This window comes from Oncorhynchus keta, chromosome 19 (genome assembly GCF_023373465.1).
Source record: "Oncorhynchus keta strain PuntledgeMale-10-30-2019 chromosome 19, Oket_V2, whole genome shotgun sequence".
Lineage (NCBI taxonomy): Eukaryota > Metazoa > Chordata > Actinopteri > Salmoniformes > Salmonidae > Oncorhynchus > Oncorhynchus keta.
In genome coordinates, this window is record NC_068439.1 from 16,166,592 (window position 1) to 16,190,345 (window position 23,754).

Below are 23,754 nucleotides of genomic sequence, written 5' to 3' on the forward strand. Positions count from 1 at the left end.
CTTCAGGGTGATGCTGGGCCTGTTGGTCCACCGGGGTCAACTGGTAGACCAGGACTTGAGGCAAGTCAAACCACATGTTGCATGCACCTGCTCAATTCATGTTGTTTGATGTTTGAATGATGTTCATATGGAATGAGTGAATGAGAACCATTTCGAATGACAACACCAATTGAATGAAGGATTTTATCACAATATGTGTCAAACTGAGAGCAACCTTTGACCTCTTGCAGGGTGATGCTGGAACCCCAGGGCCTCAGGGTCGACCCGGTCCCCCAGGACACCTTGTGAGTACATGAACTTTAGCCTCTCACCTACAGTCACCTCCAGAATTATTGCCACCTTGATAATGATGAGCAAAAAAATAAATACTGAATAAATAATACAAATAATGAGTTCTATTGTCTGCACACAAACATGTTCAAATGTAATTATGTTACACTAGCTAGTACAATTGCTCAGAGAAAGAGACTTTGTTTAACAAGTAATATAAAATAAAATTATTAATTATTGACACCCCTAAAGATTATTTTCAATAAAATCAAACAAAATAAAATCATCTTTTAACATTCTACTTTTGCAATCAAAAGAGCAAACCTCCCTCTAGTGGCCTCCTGGGTGGAATGTTATTCATATTTTCCTAATTCCTTAATTAATAAACGTTATTTTAACAAAAACGCTGAAAATTCCGACCAAAGGATATCAAGGATCTGGAAAGATTCTGTATAGAGGAAGATTCTGAGATCCCTCACAGTGTGTTCTAGAATCTCCTAAAACATAGAAAAATGCTCAGTGTTGTTTTTCTACCAAGGGGAGGGTACACATGAAATAACGTGAAAAGAAAAGTGACACATGAAATAACGATACAAAATACAAAACAACAAACGGAATGTGAAACCTAATTACAGCCTATCTGGTGAAACTACACAGAGACAGGAACAATCACCCACAAAATACAAAGCGAAACCAGGCTACCTAAATACGGTTCCCAATCAGAGACAACGAGAAATCACCTGACTCTGATTGAGAACCGCCCCAGGCAGCCAAGCCTATACAACACCCCTAATCAGCCGCGATCCCAAATACTACAAACCCCAATCCGAAAATACAATATAACATAAACCCATGTCACACCCTGGCCTGACCAAATATATAACGAAAACACAAAATACAATGACCAAGGCGTGTGACATGGTGCCAATAGTTTTGTAGGTGACTGTATATGACTCTTGGTTTGTGTTATATTCAGCGTATTCGTTAATAAGGTTTGTATTGTTGTATTCAGTGTGTTTGTTAATAAGGTTTGTATTGTTGTATTCAGTGTGTTTGTTAATAAGGTTTGTATTGTTGAATTCAGTGTGTTTGTTAATAAGGTTTGTATTGTTGTATTCAGTGTGTTTGTTAATAAGGTTTGTATTGTTGTATTCAGTGTGTTTGTTAATAAGGTTTGTATTGTTGTATTCAGTGTGTTTGTTAATAAGGTTTGTATTGTTGTATTCAGTGTGTTTGTTAATAAGGTTTGTATTGTTGTATTCAGTGTGTTTGTTAATAAGGTTTGTATTGTTGTATTCAGTGTGTTTGTTAATAAGGTTTGTATTGTTGTATTCAGTGTGTTTGTTAATAAGGTTTGTATTGTTGTATTCAGTGTGTTTGTTAATAAGGTTTGTATTGTTGTATTCAGTGTGTTTGTTAATAAGGTTTGTATATTGTTGTATTCAGTGTGTTTGTTAATAAGGTTTGTATTGTTGTATTCAGTGTGTTTGTTAATAAGGTTTGAATGTGTATATGTTGCTAACAGCAGTACGTTGGTTTGGTAGGGCACTGCAGGAGCAGCGGGACCCCCAGGCCCAGCAGGCCCAGCTGGAGTGGTGAGAGGAAATATTATCACCATCAATATGTCTCTTTTATTCTAATGTAAAAGGAGCACATAGCATCTGCATCAATCCATGGTTTATCTGCATGATTACATGGACTGTTAGCATTGTGTTCTGTAAGTGTTATTTCTCAGATAAGGTTACTCATCACACTGTCTCTCTGTTATTTGTCTCTCTTTTTTCTCTCTATTTCTCCTCTCTCTGCTCTCTCTTCTGTCTCTCTGTCTCTCTCACACACTCTCTTGCTCTTTTCTCTCTCTCTCTTTCCTCTCTCTCTCTCCACTCTCTCTTCTCTGTCTCTCTCTCCTCTCCCCCTCTCTCCTCTCTCTCTTTCTTCTCTCTTCTCTCTCTCTCTCTCTCTCTAGAGTATACAAGGTGAGAAGGGCCAGGCAGGAGACAGAGGGCTACCAGGGATGGTTGGGCCAGCCGGACCCCCTGGTCATCCTGGAATGCAGGTCAGTACACACGCTCCTATTGTTTCAACACGTATACTGCAGATATAGAACAGGATAGATAATCATGTCATGGAGATGTCTTGGTGCAACATCTTCTTTCTATTCCCCTCTTCTCTCTCTGTCCTTCTGTGTCTCAGGGAGAACCAGGCAGTGATGGAGCAACGGGTAAAGACGTGAGTAATTATTCTGATGTGGTGTTTGTCATCATTACAGAAACATGCATTCTGAGCCTTCCAGTAAATATGGTTTAAAGGTTTTCATGTACATGTAGCTAGCTGTGTTGTGAGTATGCAGCCTTGTTATCTCACTGATCTGCGTTCACAGGGAGCACCTGGTCTGCCTGGAGACAATGGACAATGTGGTACAAAGGTAAGAGTCACTGCTGTGTGTGCATGTGCACGTGTGTGCGTGTGTATGCGAGGAATACTATAGTAAACTGGAAATACTAATATCTGCAAAAACGCTATAGTTAAAAACAACCATATATTAAAGTATGCAAAAATGCTGCAGTTTTTTTAACAATAGTAATACTACAATATTTATACCATACTGAACTATAGCAAGACTACAAATATTTATACCATACTTAACTATAGTACTACTACAATATTTATACCATACTAATGTCACGATCGTCGAAAGGAGTAGACCAAGGTGCAGCGTGCATAGAGTTCCACATATTTTTAATAAATCTAAACTCAATCAAACAAAAACAAACAAGTAGAAACGAAACGTGAAGCTACTGGTGTGCACTCAGGCAACTAACTGTAGAAAAGATCCCATAACTCACAATGGGGAAAATGGCTTCCTAAATATGATCCCCAATCAGAGACAGCGATAAACAGCTGCCTCTGATTGGGAACCATATCAGGCCACCATAGAAATACAATTCCCCTAGATGACCCACCCTAGTCACTATCACGTCCCAACCAACATAGAGAATAAACAGCTTTCTATGGTCAGGGCGTGACAACTAAACTATAGTAATACTACAATATGTATACCATACTAAACTATAGTAATACTACAATATTTATACCATACTAAACTACAGTAATACTACAATATTTATACCATACTAAACTACAGTAATACTACAATATTTATACCATACTAAACTATAGTAATACTGCAATATTTATACCATACTAAACTATAGTAATATTACAATATGTATACCATACTAAACTATAATAATACTACAATATTTATACCATACTAAACTACAGTAATACTACAATAATTATACCATACTAAACTATAGTAATACTGCAATATTTATACCATAGTTAACTATAGTAATTATTCATGTGGGCTGGTTACCTCAGATATGGCCTGCCACTACTAAAGAGTATTATGGGAGGGTAGTCCATGGGCTGAGGGTTGTAGTCCTGGCCAGGATCCTGTTCTGAACACTCTCTGTTATTTCTGGCTTCAGCAAACTCCCTGAACTCCGACATCAGACATCAGTTATGTCCCAAATAGCACCCATTCCCTATATAGTGCACTACCATTAACCAGAGCCGTATGGGCCCTGTTTAAAAGTAGTGCACTATAAAGTGGATAGGTTGGCATTTGGGACGTACCCATCACTTGATGAAGCTCCTTTTGGCATGGTTGTCCACATTCACCTCAAATACCCTACTTTCCCTGGCAATACCTCATTTTACTAACTTAGGCCTCCTGTCCCTCTACACTGACATCCTCTACACTAGATACAGTGTAGTGACTGTAGTCCTCTACACTAGATACAGTACAGTAACTGTAGTCCTCTACACTAGATACAGTACAGTAACTGTAGTCCTCTACACTAGATACAGTAACTGTAGTCCTCTACACTAGATACACTACAGTAACTGTAGTCCTCTACACTAGAGGCATTAACTGTAGTCCTCTACACTAGATACAGTAACTGTAGTCCTCTACACTAGATACAGTAACTGTAGTCCTCTACACTAGATACAGTAACTGTAGTCCTCTACACTAGATACAGTACAGTAACTGTAGTCCTCTACACTAGATACAGTAACTGTAGTCCTCTACACTAGATACAGTACAGTAACTGTAGTCCTCTACACTAGATACAGTAAATGTAGTCCTCTACACTAGATACAGTACAGTAACTGTAGTCCTCTACACTAGATACAGTAACTGTAGTCCTTTACACTAGATACAGTACATTAACTGTAGTCATCTACACTAGATACAGTAACTGTAGTCCTCTACACTAGATACAGTAACTGTAGTCCTCTACACTAGATACAGTAACTGTAGTCCTTTACACTAGATACAGTAACTGTAGACCTCTACACTAGATACAGTACAGTAACTGTAGTCCTCTACACTAGATACAGTAACTGTAGTCCTTTACACTAGATACAGTACATTAACTGTAGTCATCTACACTAGATACAGTAACTGTAGTCCTCTACACTAGATACAGTAACTGTAGTCCTCTACACTAGATACAGTAACTGTAGTCCTCTACACTAGATACAGTAACTGTAGTCCTTTACACTAGATACAGTAACTGTAGACCTCTACACTAGATACAGTACAGTAACTGTAGTCATTTACACTAGATACAGTAACTGTAGTCCTTTACACTAGATACAGTAGAGTAACTGTAGTCATCTACACTCGATACAGTAACTGTAGTCCTCTACACTAGATACAGTAACTTTAGTCCTCTACACTAGATACAGTACAGTAAATGTAGTCCTCTACACTAGAAACAGTACAGTAACTGTAGTCCTCTACACTAGATAAAGTAACTGTAGTCCTCTACACTAGATACAGTACATTAACTTTAGTCCTCTACACTAGATACAGTACAGTAAATGTAGTCCTCTACACTAGAAACAGTACAGTAACTGTAGTCCTCTACACTAGATAAAGTAACTGTAGTCCTCTACACTAGATACAGTACAGTAACTGTAGTCCTCTACACTAGATACAGTACAGTAACTGTAGTCCTCTACACTAGATACAGTAACTGTAGTCCTCTACACTAGATACAGTAACTGTAGTCCTCTACACTAGATACAGTAACTGTAGTCCTCTACACTAGATACAGTAGCTGTAGTCCTTTACACTAGATACAGTAACTGTAGTCCTCTACACTAGATACAGTACAGGAACTGTAGTCCTCTACACTAAATACAGTAACTGTAGTCCTCTACACCAGATACGGTAACTGTAGTCCTCTACACTAGATACAGTAACTGTAGTCCTCTACACCAGATACAGTACAGTAACTGTAGTCCTTTACACTAGATACAGTAACTGTAGTCCTTTACACTAGATACAGTACCTGTAGTCCTTTACACTAGATACAGTAGAGTAACTGTAGTCATCTACACTCGATACAGTAACTGTAGTCCTCTACACTAGATACAGTAACTGTAGTCCTCTACACTAGATACAATAACTAGTCCTCTACACCAGATACAGTAGAGTAACTGTAGTCCTTTAGACTAGATACAGTAACTGTAGTCCTTTACACTAGATACAGTAGAGTAACTGTAGTCATCTACACTAGATACAGTAACTGTAGTCCTTTACACTAGATACAGTAGAGTAACTGTAGTCCTCTACACTAGATACAGTAACTTTAGTCCTCTACACTAGATACAGTACAGTAAATGTAGTCCTCTACACTAGAAACAGTACAGTAACTGTAGTCCTCTACACTAGATAAAATAACTGTAGTCCTCTACACTAGATACAGTACAGTAACTGTAGTCCTCTACACTAGATACAGTAACTGTAGTCCTCTACACTAGATACAGTAACTGTAGTCCTCTACACTAGATACAGTACAGTAACTGTAGTCCTCTACACTAGATACAGTAACTGTAGTCCTCTACACTAGATACAGTAACTGTAGTCCTCTACACTAGATACAGTACATTAACTGTAGTCCTCTACACTAGATACAGTAACTGTAGTCCTCTACACTAGATACAGTACAGTAACTGTAGTCCTCTACACTAGATACAGTAACTGTAGTCCTCTACACTAGATACAGTACAGTAACTGTAGTCCTCTACACTAGATACAGTACAGTAACTGTAGTCATCTACACTAGATACAGTACAGCAACTGTAGTCCTCTACACTAGATACAGTAACTGTAGTCCTCTACACTAGATACAGTAACTGTAGTCCTCTACACTAGATACAGTAACTGTAGTCCTCTACACTAGATACAGTAACTGTAGTCCTCTACACTAGATACAGTAACTGTAGTCCTCTACACTAGATACAGTAACTGTAGTCCTCTACACTAGATACAGTAACTGTAGTCCTCTACACTAGATACAGTAACTGTAGTCATCTACACTAGATACAGTACAGTAACTGTAGTCATCTACACTAGATACAGTACAGTAACTGTAGTCCTCTACACTAGATACAGTAACTGTAGTCCTCTACAATAGATACAGTAAATGTAGTCCTCTACACTAGATACAGTACAGTAACTGTAGTCCTCTACACTAGATACAGTACAGTAACTGTAGTCCTCTACACTAGATACAGTACAGGAACTGTAGTCCTCTACACTAAATACAGTAACTGTAGTCCTCTACACCAGATACGGTAACTGTAGTCCTCTACACCAGATACAGTAACTGTAGTCCTCTACACCAGATACAGTACAGTAACTGTAGTCCTTTACACTAGATACAGTAACTGTAGTCCTTTACACTAGATACAGTACCTGTAGTCCTTTACACTAGATACAGTAGAGTAACTGTAGTCATCTACACTCGATACAGTAACTGTAGTCCTCTACACTAGATACAGTAACTGTAGTCCTCTACACTAGATACAGTACAGTAACTGTAGTCCTCTACACTAGATACAGTACATTAACTGTAGTCCTCTACACTAGATACAATAACTAGTCCTCTACACCAGATACAGTAGAGTAACGGTAGTCCTTTACACTAGATACAGTAACTGTAGTCCTTTACACTAGATACAGTAGAGTAACTGTAGTCATCTACACTAGATACAGTAACTGTAGTCCTTTACACTAGATACAGTAGAGTAACTGTAGTCCTCTACACTAGATACAGTAACTTTAGTCCTCTACACTAGATACAGTACAGTAAATTTAGTCCTCTACACTAGAAACAGTACAGTAACTGTAGTCCTCTACACTAGATAAAATAACTGTAGTCCTCTACACTAGATACAGTACATTAACTGTAGTCCTCTACACTAGATACAGTAACTGTAGTCCTCTACACTAGATACAGTAACTGTAGTCATCTACACTAGATACAGTAACTGTAGTCCTTTACACTAGATACAGTACAGTAACTGTAGTCCTCTACACTAGATACAGTAACTGTAGTCCTCTACACTAGATACATTAACTGTAGTCCTCTACACTAGAAACAGTACAGTAACTGTAGTCCTCTACACTAGATAAAATAACTGTAGTCCTCTACACTAGATACAGTACATTAACTGTAGTCCTCTACACTAGATACAGTAACTGTAGTCCTCTACACTAGATACAGTAACTGTAGTCCTCTACACTAGATACAGTACAGTAACTGTAGTCCTCTACACTAGATACAGTAACTGTAGTCCTCTACACTAGATACATTAACTGTAGTCCTCTACACTAGATACAGTAACTGTAGTCCTCTACACTAGATACAGTAACTGTAGTCCTCTACACTAGATACAGTAACTGTAGTCCTCTACACTAGATACAGTAACTGTAGTCCTCTACACTAGATACAGTAACTGTAGTCCTCTACACTAGATACAGTAACTGTAGTCCTCTACACTAGATACAGTAACTGTAGTCCTCTACACTAGATACAGTAACTGTAGTCCTCTACACTAGATACAGTAACTGTAGTCCTCTACACTAGATACAGTAACTGTAGTCCTCTACACTAGAGATAACAGTAACTGTAGTCCTCTACACTAGATACAGTAACTGTAGTACACTAGATACAGTAACTGTAGTCCTCTACACACAGTAACTGTATACAGATACAGTAACTGTAGTCCTCTACACTAGATACAGTACAGTAACTGTAGTCCTCTACACTAGATACAGTATCTGTAGTCCTCTACACTAGATACAGTAACTGTAGTCCTCTACACTAGATACAGTAACTGTAGTCCTCTACACTAGATACAGTACAGTAACTGTAGTCCTCTACACTAGATACAGTATCTGTAGTCCTCTACACTAGATACAGTAACTGTAGTCCTCTACACTAGATACAGTAACTGTAGTCCTCTACACTAGATACAGTACAGTAACTGTAGTCCTCTACACTAGATACAGTAACTGTAGTCCTCTACACTAGATAAGGTAACTGTAGTCCTCTACACTAGATACAGTACAGTAACTGTAGTCCTCTACACTAGATACAGTAACTGTAGTCCTCTACACCAGATACAGTAACTGTAGTCCTCTACACTAGATACAGTAACTGTAGTCCTCTACACTAGATACAGTAACTGTAGTCCTCTACACTAGATACAGTAACTGTAGTCCTCTACACCAGATACAGTAACTGTAGTCCTCTACACTAGATACAGTAACTGTAGTCCTCTACACTAGATACAGTAACTGTAGTCCTCTACACCAGATACAGTGCAGTAACCAATATAGTTATTCTCTCTCCCCTGGATAATGCTATTTACTGTGGGAGCGGAGACATGAGATGAGGTGATTTGTCATTGTGACAGGAAGGCTTTGTCATGGTTTTTAACCATAGTAGTACAGATTACAGAGGAGAATCTCTTCTTCTTCTTCCTCTTCTTCTGCTCTCTATTTCATCAGTCGGCTCCAGTGTCCGGTGGTGATGTGTAAACGTTAGCCCTCCATAATGGCCATCTTTGTTTCACATAAATCACACATGTCTGTCTCAGGATGTTGTTTACAGTGTGTTGGCTAGGCTCCATACAGAGTGTGTTTACTGAGTCTGGGAGGCTGTTCATCCCACACTGCACCCTATTCCCTTTGGGCCCCGGTCAAACGTAGTGCACTACATCGGGAATAGGGTGCCATTTGGGATACGATCCTGTGTCTGTGTTTTTATTGTGTAGAAGGAGGTAAGTAAGGAATACGCTAGAGGCTGGGTCGGGCCCGATTACAATCTAAAGTGGACATTGCCCCCTTGTTGACTCTCCTTCAAGGGTCTGACAGGAATAGGTTCAAATCCAATTGTACTAGTCACATGCGCGAAATACAACAGTGAAATGCTTACATACGGGCCCCTAACCAACAATGCAGTTTCAAAAAAATATGGATAAGAGTAAGGGATAAAAGTAATAAGTAATTGACGAGCAGCAGTAAAGTAAAAAAGCGAGACTATATACAGGGGGGTACCGGTACAGAATCCATGTGCGGGCACTGCAAATTGTCTGGGTAGCCCTTTGATTAGCTGTTCAGGAGTCTTATGGCTTCGGGGTAGAAGCTGTTTAGAAGCCTCTTGGACCTAGTCTTGGCGCTCCGGTACCGCTTGCCGTGCGGTAGCAGAAAGAACAGTCTGTGACTAGGGTGGCTGGAGTCTTTGATCATTTGTAGGGCCTTCCTCTGACACCGCCTGGTATAGAGGTACTGGGTGGCAGGAAGCTTGGCCCCAGTGATGTACTGGGCTGTTCGCACTACCCTCTGTAGTGCCTCTCTGACCTCCTCCCTATAGGCTGTCTCGTCATTGTCGGTGATCAGGCCTACCACTGTTGTGTCATCAGCAAACTTAATTATGGTGTTGGAGTTGTACCTGGCCGTGCAGTCATGAGTGAACAGGGAGTACAGGAGGGGACTGAGCACGCACCCCTGAGGGGTTGGTGGAAACAGTTTGATAGAAGTTGGATTGTGGAAGATACAAGAGTGTCATTGTGCAGGAGTTCATCTTTTCAATCTTCAATGTAAAACACTGCTGTCGGTGGTCGAACAGTACTCTTCAGTGATTGGATGTCTAACTAACTCACTACCTCTCACCCCTCTTCTCTCTTCTTCTCTCCTCTTTTCTGACTCACTCTCCCGCTCTCTCTCTCTCAGGGTGAGCCAGGTGCCCCAGGTCAGAGGGGTACCCCAGGGGAGCGAGGTCGCCCCGGACCCCCTGGTGGAGGGGGGTACTCCTCCAAAGCTGATACCCCAGTGATGGGCCCAGTGGGACCCAGGGGAGAGAGGGGCACCCCGGGCTCACCAGGACCTTCAGGGTCCCCTGGACCTTCAGGAATACCAGGCAACGAGGTGAGACCTTAGCTACTAAGGTGAATTGCCTCGATTATGAATTGATTACTAGTTATGTTCGTGTTTGTTCCACAATGTCTAATGGAACACAAATCCAACAGTTTGGTCAAAAAACTAAAACGGTGGTTAGGTCTTCTCTTATGTCTTTCTTTCTCACTCTCTCTCTCTCTCTCTCTCTCTCTCTCTCTCTCTCTCTCTCTCTCTCTCTCTCTCTCTCTCTCTCTCTCTCTCTCTCTCTCTCTCTCTCTCTCTCTCTAATCCACAGCCTGTGGTCAACTATGACACCATCAAGGACTTCATTCGCCAGCAGGTCATCAAGATATTTGATGGTGAGAACATGGTCTTATTTTAGTTTTAAGTTTATCACCAATACTTTATATCTGCCCGTATTTCCTATTTGAGCAGTGGCAGAGAAAGGAAACAGCTTTATTGATTATTAGGTGGTTTATCAACTGGAGTTGTACTGTATCCCCCTACAGAGAGGATGGCCTACTTCATGTCTCGTATGCCGCAGCCACAAGAGGTATCGTCCCCCGGTCGTCCTGGCCCCCCAGGGAAGGATGGTAACCCAGGTAGAAATGGGTCTCCAGGGGCCCCGGGTCAGCCAGGACAGATAGGCAGAGAGGGCCGCCAAGGAGTCCTGGGACCACAGGGTGAGTCTAGAATTCACTTGATTCCTTTTGTCGTAACTCCTGAATACCACGGTCATGATAAATACATAGGAGATCATAAACAGTTATGACAAGTGATGTCAGCTTAGCGTAACATAAAGGTTAGCTCCTCTCTCAAGTGATGTCCTCTGTCGTGTCTGCAGGTCCACGAGGTCTGAAGGGAGAGAAAGGTGACAAGGGTGTAGGGGAGATGGGTGACAGTGGACCCCCAGGAGCACCAGGTGAGACGCCACATCAGCCTGTTGAAATGCTTAACTCGTCACTATCCTGCCAATGCTTCATTGAGTTAGATCTTTCAACTGCTCTGCTCTTTTATAGTCACTGTGTATCCAGTGCTTCAATGATGTTCTCTGTTCCTTCATCCCCCCGCCACAGGTGTCCCGGGCCCCCCAGGCTATGGCAAGATGGGCCCCAGCGGCCCCGTGGGTCAGCAGGGGGTCCCTGGAGTCTCAGGAACCCCTGGACAGCCGGGCCAGAAGGGCAGGGAGGGCCGGTGTAACCCCTCCGACTGTATGAGCCAACCAATAGAGTGGAACCCTAAGGGCCCTCCTGTCAAGGGCCCCTACTAGAGAGAGAGAGAGATTATTGAAGAGGAGAGGAGGAGAGGAGACACAGAGAAGATGGAGAGATAGAAGAAACCAACCCAAAGACCAGAAGGCACTAGAGACAGAAGTGGAGGGGTGAAGAGAGAGAGAAGAGAAAACAAAAGACCAGTCAATCAACAGAAATCATCCCAGGAAAACAAGTGAATACTGAGGCACCCATAGTTGATGTGGTCGTCTTCATCCATCTCTAATTCATCAAAGTGTTTGCCAGTTAGCTGTCCACCTCACCGCCTGTGTAGAAAATATATACAGATGTAGGATCTTAATTTGAGCCAGTTTGCTGAAGCAGGAAAACAATCCTGCAGCAACAGGAAATGTTCATTATTATGTAGATTATAATTAATGGACGTTTTTGTCAAGGTTGATACATTTTCCTAATGGAAAATCAAGTATTACATTTCTAAGTGGAAATTTTAAACATTCAAAGCCTTTTTAAACACCAAATACACTACACATTTTAAATGTCCTGCATTGTAGGAAAATTAATCCTGCAACAGCGTGATTAAATGAAGATTCTACATCTGTATGTGTAGGACCTTCTTCTAACTGAAGACATAGTACTGGCTGAAGTGGCTTTGATAAAGGAGATTATGTGGACACCGCTATCCTGCCTCTCTACTCTCTGTCTTATCTGTTCTGTTCATTCCTTCAAAATGTCCCAACTTTAGCTGTAAGTTCATTCTATAAGATATACATGCTTAGTTTGATAATACCAGCAAGAGCAAATCCAGCCTTCAAAAAACTACCTTCAAACTCTTCCTCATCATCACTATCACCCTACTCTCCATTCTGATTATAAAACGTGCCCGTTGGGAGTATTAGACAGCTGCTTTGTGCTGTTCTGCTTTGATCTTGCTTCTCTCTAGCAATAGAAACAGAATGAATAGAACTGACATGGCACTCCCATTCCAAATGTTCTTTATTCTTAATGCATGCTATGTTGTTTATGTTATTTCTATGCTTGAATATACACCATCACTTGAATGATGTCTGATGCTTTAACAGATCTGTACACTAGATAATGGCCTTCTCACCTTCTCTTCCCTGTTTGTGTGAGAAGATCATAATGTTCACCTTCCCAGAGTGCCTGTTTTGTAAATATTTATATTTATATAATGGCTTGTTATACCTTTTGTATTGTGGAGTTGGCGTCAGCATGGCTTACCGTGTGTTTGTTATGGTCAACTGTCATGTATCCACTACCAGTGGGTTTTTAAAAAAGATTTTAAAGGGAGTAATTTGTTCTGTAAAACAAATGATTTATGAGGGAATTGTGCCTTTTGTATAAAAACAGATTGGATTTATATATGGTGGTATTATTATGCTCAGGAAGGTATTTTCATGCGTGTCAGAAGGTACAGGACATCATGTTCAACGGCAGCATTTTCGAAACTGCCTCAAAAATCACCTTTCTTGTTATATAGCAATCAAGTGTCTTACCACACTACCAAACATATTTTTCACAACAGATGAACTTGAAAGGGATTATTTGCTCCTCGAGTACACCACTGGTGTACCTAGGATTTTCAGGAATCCTGGCTGAAAGATTCCCAGGATCAGGAGGCGATAACGCAGGAATTCTGTGAATGTTCCAAACAGAATTTCTGGAAGCTTAGTAATTTTGGGAAAGTTCCCATAATTTAGCGATCCTAAGCAGAAGTACATTCTTTACGACCACTAAGAGTTTTCAATGTCATTATCAAACATAAGAGAAAAAAGTTGAACATCCATATTCACTCATACCATCGCTGGCATCACTGTGCCAACCAGCTTCTCCCTGTATCCATTACTAACTGAGTACAACTTGTATGTCGCCTGCCTTGTATGTTGTGTTGTTCTTTAGTTTGACCTGTCATATATACACGACAGGGTGTCACCAACCGCTAGCTATGTAATGGATATCACCAGGTTTAAAAACATATAACAGAGTTGTTATTGGAGTTTTTTCCTGAACATGTGACCTGTCCAGAGGATTTCCTGGTCAGGAATAACTACTGACCCTAGGTATACTAAATACCCAAACAATAACATATCTCCACTCTTCATTCCTAGCTTTTACAAACATCTTGTTAAAACAACAGCGCTGTTTCCCTGCTATTCTCAGTAGATCTGATTGTTTCTGTGTCACCGGTACATTTTATTAAGCCATCCTGTGTAAAGAGATGTTGTTTTTTATGGAAACTTTTCTGAAAAAGCTAATAAATTTTGCAAAGCAGACATGTTGTTGATCAGCAGATCAGAGACATCCAAGTATATAATGTGACTAGTTCACTGTGGTGTTGACATACCATCAATGTGCACAGTCTTTCATTGGAATGCCTTTCCTTGGTGCTCTGATTGAAAGCATACTAAGGATAACATGTTAACTAGCACTTTATTGATATTATTCTGCTTTTCAAGTAAGCCGATTGCTAGAGATGTTATTGTATAAACTCCAAGCCACCTGCAAGAGACTATTATGTGAATGAGTGCAAGAAGAATATCTTTCAAGTGGAAGGCTTTCACAAAAGCTTGACTTCCGCAGCTTTGAGAGCGTGAGCTGGTATTACTCACAGTTGGATAGGGGTGGCTAAACAGAAAAGGATAGAGCAGTCCAACTAAAGAACACCATGGTACTGGAACTGGGCTGTGTTGGCCCACACTTTACACATTATAGGCCTTATACCAGAATACCTACCACTGGGATAATGTGGGGTATGTCATTATTCTCTAGTCTAGGCAGACTACATGCACCTCAACACTTAACATTTAGCATTTTCTTGGAAAACAGTTGGCAACCACCTTACTAGCACTGACTGGACTGGAGTGTGACAAGAAGACCCTTCTCTAAACCCACTGGAATAATGACCATGTCATTTAGGTACAATAATTGTTTCTATTCAGAGATCCAACGGTTCCCACATGGTAGGGAAGAACATTCAGGTTTTACAAAACTTTATTTTGTATTGTTTTGGAATTGGTTGACCTGAACAACCAGGGGGAAAAAAGAAATTACACGTCTTTACAGATGAATCATATAAAGAACAATAAATAGTTTCTGTTAATGAAAATAACATGTTCTAGTTGTTATTACAATGTTGACATTGATTGACTCTGTGGAAGTTAGTTGACAGTGGCATAGAAAGATTGATTACAGTAAGACAAACATTTACAAAGTTATGCAGAACTGGCTTTGGATAAAAGCGTCTGCTAAATGGCATATATTATTATTATTATTATTATTACTTATGGGAAATAGATGGGAGTGTTGTTGACAGTCAACTAGAGGAAGAGATCAAGGCTAAAGAAAACATATTTTCTAAAACGAGGCGAAGGTAGAAAGGGGCGGCAATGTACATGTGAGATAATTCACTCGAGCATTTCACTATTTCACTTGAGCATATAGGCGAGGATTTTAGCAATACATCTTACAAAGGTACAGTATGGAGCGTGGATTTTGATCCTAATCTTTTATTGGTACTTTTGTGTACACTTGTAAGCCACTTGTTGTTTGGTGGCGGGTGGAGTGGGTCATATGCTTGCCTTTTCTGCTTCAAAACATTTATAAAAATTCATATTTCAGGTATTAAACAATAGCATTTAAATTGACCACGGTATATAAAATAAAAAAGCACCAATCATTAGACACAAAGTCTATCTCTAGTCCTCCCAGTCCAGGGACTACGGCTGCTGCTGATGACATTTCAATGACATCACTGGATATGATTCTGATGTCACTACGTTTCACCCATGACGCATTCAAGACAACTGGGAACCCGAAAAAAATCATGATGTCAGTGATCTTCAGGTTGGAAAGTTGAAGCTCTAGAAAGAGGCTTGAGAATTCCGAGTTGGATGACCGTTCAAAACTATTTTTTTCCAGTCTGAGCTCGTTTTTTTAATGAGTTCCCAGATGTCTTGAACGCACTAAAGTTGGAAGTCTGAGATTTCAGAGTTCTGAGCACCCAGTTGTTTTGAACGCAGCATCATTCTATTTCCCTCTGTGGTTGGGGGTGAGGCAGTTGGATGTGACTGACATTGAAAAAGCCAATCCCGAACCAGAGATTGTAATTTCAGAGGGGTGTTATTGGCTGTGAGTGGCTGTCCTCGGGGTGATTTAAAGTCGATGGGCATGGTGTATGTTGCAAACAGTCTCCAAACAGTTCAACTGAAGGTTGTCAGTTTAGGGGTCAGAGGGGCAATGTCAGTCATGATAGTATTTCCCCAACTCCTCGCTCTCGTTGGGATCCAATAAAGAAGAGTTCTCTCTCTCTCTCCTCTATCCCTGTTTCTCTCTCTTCTGTCTCTCTCTCTCCCCTCTATCCCTGCTTCTCTCTCTTCTGTCTCTCTCTCTCCTCTATCCCTGCTTCTCTCTCTTCGGTCTCTCTCTCTCTCCTCTATCCCTGCTTCTCTCTCTTCTGTCTCTCTCTCTCCTCTATCCCTGCTTCTCTCTCTTCTGTCTCTCTCTTTCTCCCTGGTGTTGTGGGGCTCTTGATGGAGAGGTCTCAGGTTAGACTCCGGGGCCCTTGACCCTGGCAGAGTCCTGTAGTCTGGGGGAGGTGTAGGCCGAGGCAGCTAGGCAGGCTGCAGCCTCACAGAACCCTGGAAGACCAGTGGGGCCCGCCTTACCAGGACGGCCAGCCTCTCCTGCCGAGCCCTGGGGGCCTCGCTCACCAGGCTTACCGTTTCGAGCCACTCCGTCAATACCAGGGGGACCTGAGGAGGAAGGGTTTTAAAGTTTTACTTTGACACCATGACTTCCTGAGGTAAGTTGATACACTTTTTATTGTAATATTTTCTGTAATTATTTTTGTACAATAAACTAAAACATACATAGACAAAAACAATAGACAATTTAACATTTACATACATACATTTCCACAAACAATGATATCACATTTGCTCAGACCCACATGTTCCCACCATATCAACACCCATTGCTGTTTCTAATGCTTGTAAGACTCTGCCCCATATTACTGAAAAAAGTTTGTCTGTATCCAGATATTTTTTCAATATTTAAATAGTAAAGCATGCCATGTCATGAAATATGCAAATAGACGTATTAAAAGTAAATGTACATTGTAAAACTTCAGACTGCCAGCGCAGCTTTTTAACTCTGCCCAGAACTTTTGGACTTTATAGCACTCCCAGAAGGCATGAATTATTGACAAGTTGTTAGTTTTATACTAAAGACATGACTCTGCAGTTGTAGTGTAGAATTTGTTTATATTGTTTTTTTGTATAATAAATTCTATACATTTAGATTAGTTTATGCTGGATTTAAGAGTACAGTTTTGTTAACTGTAATTTTGTTCATTATGTTCCAACACAGCCTAGTGTTGCCTATATCCATTATTTTTAAGCCTTGGTTCCAATAGTTTATATTATAGATAGACTCTCTCTGCAAGGTGTTGTATATCTTACCATATGAGCATCTGTTTCTGACCCCAACATGATTTCCTCAACATTTCTCTGATGTCCAAAAGTGTTCAGGTCGATATTTTGTGATAACATTTTTAAGTACATTTTTTTTTTAAATCTAACATTCATTTAAATAGGCAAGTCAGTTAAGAACAAATTCTTATTTTACAATGACGGCCTACCCCGACCAAGCCCTCCTCTAACCCGGACAACTGTGCGCCGCCCTATGGGACTCCTGATCACCGCCGGTTGTGCTACAGCCCGGGATCGAACCAAGGTCTGTAGTTATGCCTACTAGCACTGACATGCAGTGCCTTAGACCAATGCACCACTTGGGAGCCCAATATAGTATTTGAAAATGTCTACATTAATCAGTCCAAAACAGTTTTTCATTCTGTCATTGAAATAATTGTATTTCCTATTACTGTCATTTGCAGTTTCTATGCCTTTGGTTTCCATGTGGGCCAATTTATCGGTGAAGCTATCAAAGGATTGTTCCAAAAGGGTGTGATTTTAGGGAGATATTTTGGTTATTGTAGAATTAATTTCATTTTCTTTGATGTTATTATAATGTTCTTAACTATGAAGTTGTTAATGTTCTTAGCTCCACCCTTTGAAAACAAACAGGTGAAAAGATTCTATGGATGAGCATACACATCTTCATTATGTACCCATTGTTCCCCTATAGTGCATTTAACTATATGTCGCAAGTAAAAGCCTTGGGTGGCGAGTTGATACAATTCCATGTCTGGAAGGTTAAAACTTCCCTATTTATTCTACGAGTTTTATTTTCCCAAATGAAGTCTGTTATCTTATGTCCGAGAATACTTTTTTAAAGTTCTAAAGAGGTTTATTCTACCTATAAGATTAATGGGAGAATGTTCATATTAATTAGATGCGCATTAATTTTGTTGAGTGATGATATAAAGTTATCTTTATATATTTGTTGTTTTTTGTCACTTCTTAACTTCATCATAAGTATTTAATATTTTTTTGATCCACTTAAAGGATTGCTGTAGATCATCAGTTATTATATTTATTTTTCATATTGCCATTATTTCAGTTTTTTCCACTTTCATTTTATATCCTTGGACTTTAGAGTATCCCAAAAATGTTTTTAACAAGGGCAGCATTGAGTTTCATTATTAGTCAGGTACAGTATATCAGGAGATCATCGTCAAATGAGTTTAATTTATATTCATGTTTATCAGTACTCATACCTATTATGTTTGTGTGCTGTCAAATTCTTTCTGCCAGCAGTTCAATTGCCAGTGAAACCAGTAGGGGGAGACAGGACATCCTGTCCTTTTCCCCTTTTAAAGCAATTTCATCGGGTACTGTATTATTTGTGCATAATTTTGCTTAATAACATTTATATAATATTTGTATTTAAATGTATTGTTTTAGCTGGAAAGTTGAATGCTTCCAAAGGTATAAATAGAAAGGTCCGCTTAAGAAGGTCAACAGCCTTTTCATCATCAACAGCCTTTTCATCATCAACAGCCTTTTCATCATCAACAGCCTTTTCATCATCAACAGCCTTTTCATCAACAGCCTTTTCATCATCAACAGCCTTTTCATCATCAACAGCCTTTTCATCATCAACTGCCTTTTCATCATCAACAGCCTTTTCATCATCAACAGCCTTGTCATCATCAACAGCCTTGTCATCATCAACAGCCTTTTCATCATCAACAGCCTTTTCATCAACAACAGCCTTTTCATCATCAACGGCCTTTTCATCATCAACAGCCTTTTCATCATCAACAGCCTTTTCATCATCAACAGCCTTTTCATCATCAACAGCCTTTTCATCATCAACAGCCTTTTCATCATCAACAGCCTTTTCATCAACAGCCTTTTCATCATCAACAGCCTTTTCATCATCAACAGCCCTTTCATCATCAACAGCCTTTTCATCAACAGCCTTTTCATCAACAGCCTTTTCATCATCAACAGCCATTATTGATTTTTTTGTGTGTTTTGTATTATTCTGAAACATGTTCTTGTGTTTGTTTGTGTCTATTTTTAATAAACCCAGTTTGATTAATATGTATCAAGTCTGGTAAGATTTTTGCCATTTTGATGCTTTTGAGTGTTGTTGTTATTTTATTGTCCCACTTTATAAAATGTAATGATCTGTAATCTGCAGGGGACTCTCCAGATTTTCCTGGTTTAATATGACTGAAATAAAAGTTTACTACATGGAACTCGGAAGCATAGAATTGAGTGACGTTTGGTCTCATTGGAATAAATAGGGGCACTACTTTGTCCCAGAATATAAAATACAATTCTATGTGTAAGCTGTTCATCTCTGGTGCATTTCTCCGCCCGAATGTTTTAACAGTGTCTAATATTTATTTCTGTGTGATTTCAATTTATGCTTTATGCAATAGTATGCTTTATCTGAGTTTAACCTGTAGGTGTTGGCTCTTCAAAAGTAAAATATTATATTCCTGCTTAAGTTCAGAAATGTCATTTTCTTCTTTACCTAGTAAAGATTTGTATTGGCTTTTTCTAAGATATAATTTATTTTCTAAGAGAATTGAATTACTAACTCAGATTGAATTTATGCAGAGTATGAGATTATCGTTCTCCTAATATACTCCGTAAAAGCATTCCAAATGATGTCGGGGGACGGCTTTTCTCTGTGCTGTATGTCTACATTTGTTATGGTAAAAAAATGTTCATGTATTTAATACATTTTGGGAATTAAAGATGCGCTCTGTTCATTGACCATAATTATTCTCTCACTATAAGTGCATTTTCTGTTGGTGTAATTAAGCATGATACAGGAGAATGATCCGATATCACTATCATGGATTTTAGTACCCAGTATATTGTTGTGAGCATTTTTGGAATATAGAACTTGAAGAGCTTTTCAAACGTTGAGAGAAAAAAAAGTAGTCTTTTGAAGTCGGGGATAATAATCTCCAGGTGCCTGTAAAATATTTGTAGTCATTAACATTTGCAGCCTCTTTGGAGGTTCCTTGAATTTCCATTAGTTGTTTTATTGCTATGCCTGTCTAATTGGCTGAATGTTTGATTCAGGTCACCTGCCAAAATAATACTTCCTGTCTGGGTTTGATACAGTGCTTTCAGAAAGTATTCAGACCTCTTGACTTTTTCCACATTTTGTTACATTACAGCCTTTTTCTAAAATGGAATAAATAATTTTCCCCTCGTTAATCTACAAACACAATACCCCATAAGGACAAAGAAAAAACAGGTTTCCAGGAAATTTTGCAAAAAAACATGAAACAAAAACTGAAATATAACATTTACATAAGTATTCTAACCCTTTACTCAGTACTTTGTTGAAGGACCTTTGGCAGCAATTGAGGCTTCTTGGGTATGATGCTACAAGCTTGACACACTTGTATTTGGGGAGTTTCTCCCATTGTTCTCTGCAGATCCTCTCAAGGGTCTGCCAGGTTGGATGGGGAGCGTCGCCACACAGCTATTTTCAGGTTTCTCCAGAGATGTTCAATTGGGTTCAAGTCCGAGCTCTGGCTGGCCACTCAAGGACATTCAGAGACTTGTCCCGAAGCCACTCCTGCGCTGTCTTGGCTGTGTGCTTACAGTTGTTGTCCTGTTGGAAGGTGAACCTTCACCCCAGTCTGAGCCCCTGAACACGTTGGAGCAGTGTTTCATCATCTGTACTTTGCTCCGTTCATTTTTCCCTCAATCCTGACTCATCTCCAAGTCCCTCCTGCTGAAAAAGATCCCCACAGCATGATGCTGCCACCACCATGCTTCACTGTAGGGATGGTGCCAGGTTTCCTCCAGACGTGACACTTGGCATTCAGGCCAAAGAGCTCAATATTGGTTTCATCAGATCAGATCATCTTGTTTCTCATGGTCTTAGAGTCCTTTAGGTGCCTTTTTGCAAACTCCAAGTGGGCTGTCATGTGCCTTTTACTGAGGACTGGCTTCCATCTGGCCACTCTACCATAAAGGCCTGATTGGTGGAGTGCTGCAGGGATGGTTGTCCTTCTAGAAGGTTCTCACATCTCCACAGAGGAACTCTAGAGGTCTGTCAGAGTTATAATCGGGTTCTTGGTCACCTCTCTGACCAAGGCCCTCTCCTCCGATTGCTCAGATTGGCCAGGTGGCCAGCTCTAGGAAGAGTCTTGGTGGTTCAAAAATTCATCCATTTAAGAATGATGGAGGCAACTGTGTTCTTGTGGACCTTCAATGTGGCAGACATTTTTGGGGGTTGTCATTATAGAGCATTGTGTGTAGATTGATGAAGAAAAAAGTAATTTAATCAATTTTAGAATAAGGCTGTAATGATGTAAATGTGGAAAAAGTCAACGGGTCTGAATACTTTCCGAATGCTCTGTATCTAAAAACACTAGGTTTGCCACTGGGGGATATACAATGAAAGTCATGTGTATTTTTCCCCATGTAAGGAACCATTCAACATTAGAAAACGTACCTCTTGGTCCGTGTGCTGGGATTGAAGTGTGTATTCTTGTTTACCAGGATGCCTAGACGTCTGCTGTTACTACAGTAGGTGGCAGCATAGACCTTTCTAACCCAGCTTCTCTTTAAATACTACATTTCTCCTTTTTTGAAGTGTAGAGTTTGCAGGAAAACCACATCGCCTGACAATCTCTTTAGATGTTTAAGAACCTTGTGCTTTTTTTACACATTCCATGCGATCATTAGGATTTTGTTAGCCTTGTATAGAATCAAAGTTACCCTTGTCTGTTCTGTCCGTCACCATAATTTGCAAATAAATTCATTAAAAATCCTACAATGTGATTTTCTGGATTTTTTCCCCTCATTTTTAGTTGAAGTATACCTATGATGAAAATTACAGGCCTCTCTCGTCTTTTTAAGTGGAAGAACTTGCACAATTGGTGGCTGACTAAATACTTTTTTGCCCCACTGTAAATACTGTGGTCAGTTTGTAATACCTTGGGAATTAAATGAGTATAGTGGCTGGTGGGGCTCTACTTGGGGAGAGTGGGTCCCCTGAGAGACCGAAGTGAGATGAGTGGAGGCACCACACATACTTCAGGGAAGTGTCTGATGCCCTCCCACCCCCCACCTCCCCCGTCCTGATCCATCGGACAGAGTCAATCTCCCACAAATAACCACCATTGTGTCTTAACCATAATGGCCATCAAGGAATAATAATGACTTGTCTCTCCTAGTTTGGCCAGAACTCTTATTCATTTTACTGACTCTGATCTGGCGGACTTACTAGACACAAATGATTTGTTTTAAAATGATGTCTGAGCGTTGGAATGTGCCCCTGGCTATCCGTAAATTAATAAAACACAAAACTGGTGTCATCTGGTTTGCTTAATATAAGGAATTTGAAATTATTTATACTTTTACTTTTATGTATATTTTAGCAATTACATGTTTTTGTTAACCTTTATTTAACCAGGCAAGTCAGTTAAGAACAAATTCTTATTTTCAATGACGGCCTGGGAACAGTTGGTTAACTGCCTGTTCAGGAGCAGAACGAAAGATTTGTACCTTGTCAGCTCAGGGATTTGAACTCACAACCTTCCAGTTACTAATCCAACGCTCTAACCACTAGGCTATCCTGCCACCCCAGTTACTTGTGATACTTAAGTATATTTAAAACCAAATACTTTTAGACTTTTACTCAAGTAGTATTTTACTGGGTGACTTTCACTTGAGTCCTTTTCTGTTAAGGTATCTTTACTTTTACTCAAGTATGACAATTGGGTATTTTTCCACACCCACACATCCATAGAACAGTGATTGACATACAGTACTTGCTATATTTCCCTCTTTGTACTGTCTGTTAGTGTCCATTTAGCCCGTTGGCATTGGCTACTTCTATTGTTACTTCACAGAGAAGAACAGCTACTTGGGGAAAGTAGAGTATAGATTGCATTGGGGGTAGAGGGAAAGAATATTGTTTCAATTTACGATAAGCTGGTTTTCGGCATCACTGTGATTATATATTTTTCCTGTTTTGTCCTCAGTGCAGGGGGGTCTCCTCCTTCAACTGGAAAGGTTTCTTGCAGCTTGTTTAGGGCTTTGTTGGAACTGATTCATTCCATCCTTTGCATTTTCTTCCACACCTGTTCATGTATTCAATATTCTCATGTTGTTTCATCTCATTCTTTTTTCTTGCTGGTCCAATTCAACTTCTAGTTTTCAAATGGCACATTTTGTTGTCTTGTTGGTTCATGCGCAAACCTTGTGCATGCATGTCTGACACAATAGCCACTACTTTCTTTTTGAGCGAATCTACTTTTTTTTAAACAGATTGTAGAAGTTTGTTTGTTTTGGTGAGCATTGAGGGTATTTTAGCTTTGTTTTCCTGGAAATCATGTAGGTGTTAATTACTCTTGTTTGCGTCTCCAAGTTGCTACTGAGCTTTTCCTCTGGGGGAAGCCATGGCTTGTTGGATTTGTGCAGCCAAGCAGCTTTACCAACTGATTGGTTCGCTGTTGTACATAACTGACTGCTCACTCTCTTACAGTTGCTGGGGATATATTGATTAAGCCATTTTAAG

The 23,754-nt window shown here is 39.9% G+C and overlaps 2 protein-coding genes across 4 annotated transcripts in view; one reads left to right on the plus strand and one right to left on the minus strand.

The window, feature by feature from the left end:
- The window catches only part of LOC118374311 (collagen alpha-1(XVI) chain-like), a 151,176-nt gene extending 137,116 nt beyond the window's left edge, over positions 1 to 14,060 (plus strand). For all 3 annotated transcript variants that reach the window (XM_052469745.1, XM_052469747.1, XM_052469746.1), the window contains 11 exons: positions 7 to 60; positions 231 to 284; positions 1,815 to 1,865; positions 2,237 to 2,326; positions 2,464 to 2,499; positions 2,651 to 2,695; positions 10,373 to 10,567; positions 10,833 to 10,896; positions 11,047 to 11,220; positions 11,382 to 11,459; positions 11,614 to 14,060. In XM_052469745.1, the coding sequence (XP_052325705.1) occupies positions 7 to 60; positions 231 to 284; positions 1,815 to 1,865; positions 2,237 to 2,326; positions 2,464 to 2,499; positions 2,651 to 2,695; positions 10,373 to 10,567; positions 10,833 to 10,896; positions 11,047 to 11,220; positions 11,382 to 11,459; positions 11,614 to 11,807 (1,035 nt within the window). In that variant the 3' untranslated portion in view covers positions 11,808 to 14,060. The remainder of the gene's footprint in view (positions 1 to 6; positions 61 to 230; positions 285 to 1,814; positions 1,866 to 2,236; positions 2,327 to 2,463; positions 2,500 to 2,650; positions 2,696 to 10,372; positions 10,568 to 10,832; positions 10,897 to 11,046; positions 11,221 to 11,381; positions 11,460 to 11,613) is intronic.
- A 700-nt stretch (positions 14,061 to 14,760) lies between these two features.
- The window catches only part of LOC118374309 (collagen alpha-2(IX) chain-like), a 39,075-nt gene continuing 30,081 nt past the window's right edge, over positions 14,761 to 23,754 (minus strand). Inside the window, exon 32 of the mRNA XM_052469748.1 lies at positions 14,761 to 16,538. Coding sequence (XP_052325708.1) covers positions 16,333 to 16,538 — 206 coding nt within the window. The 3' untranslated portion in view covers positions 14,761 to 16,332. The remainder of the gene's footprint in view (positions 16,539 to 23,754) is intronic.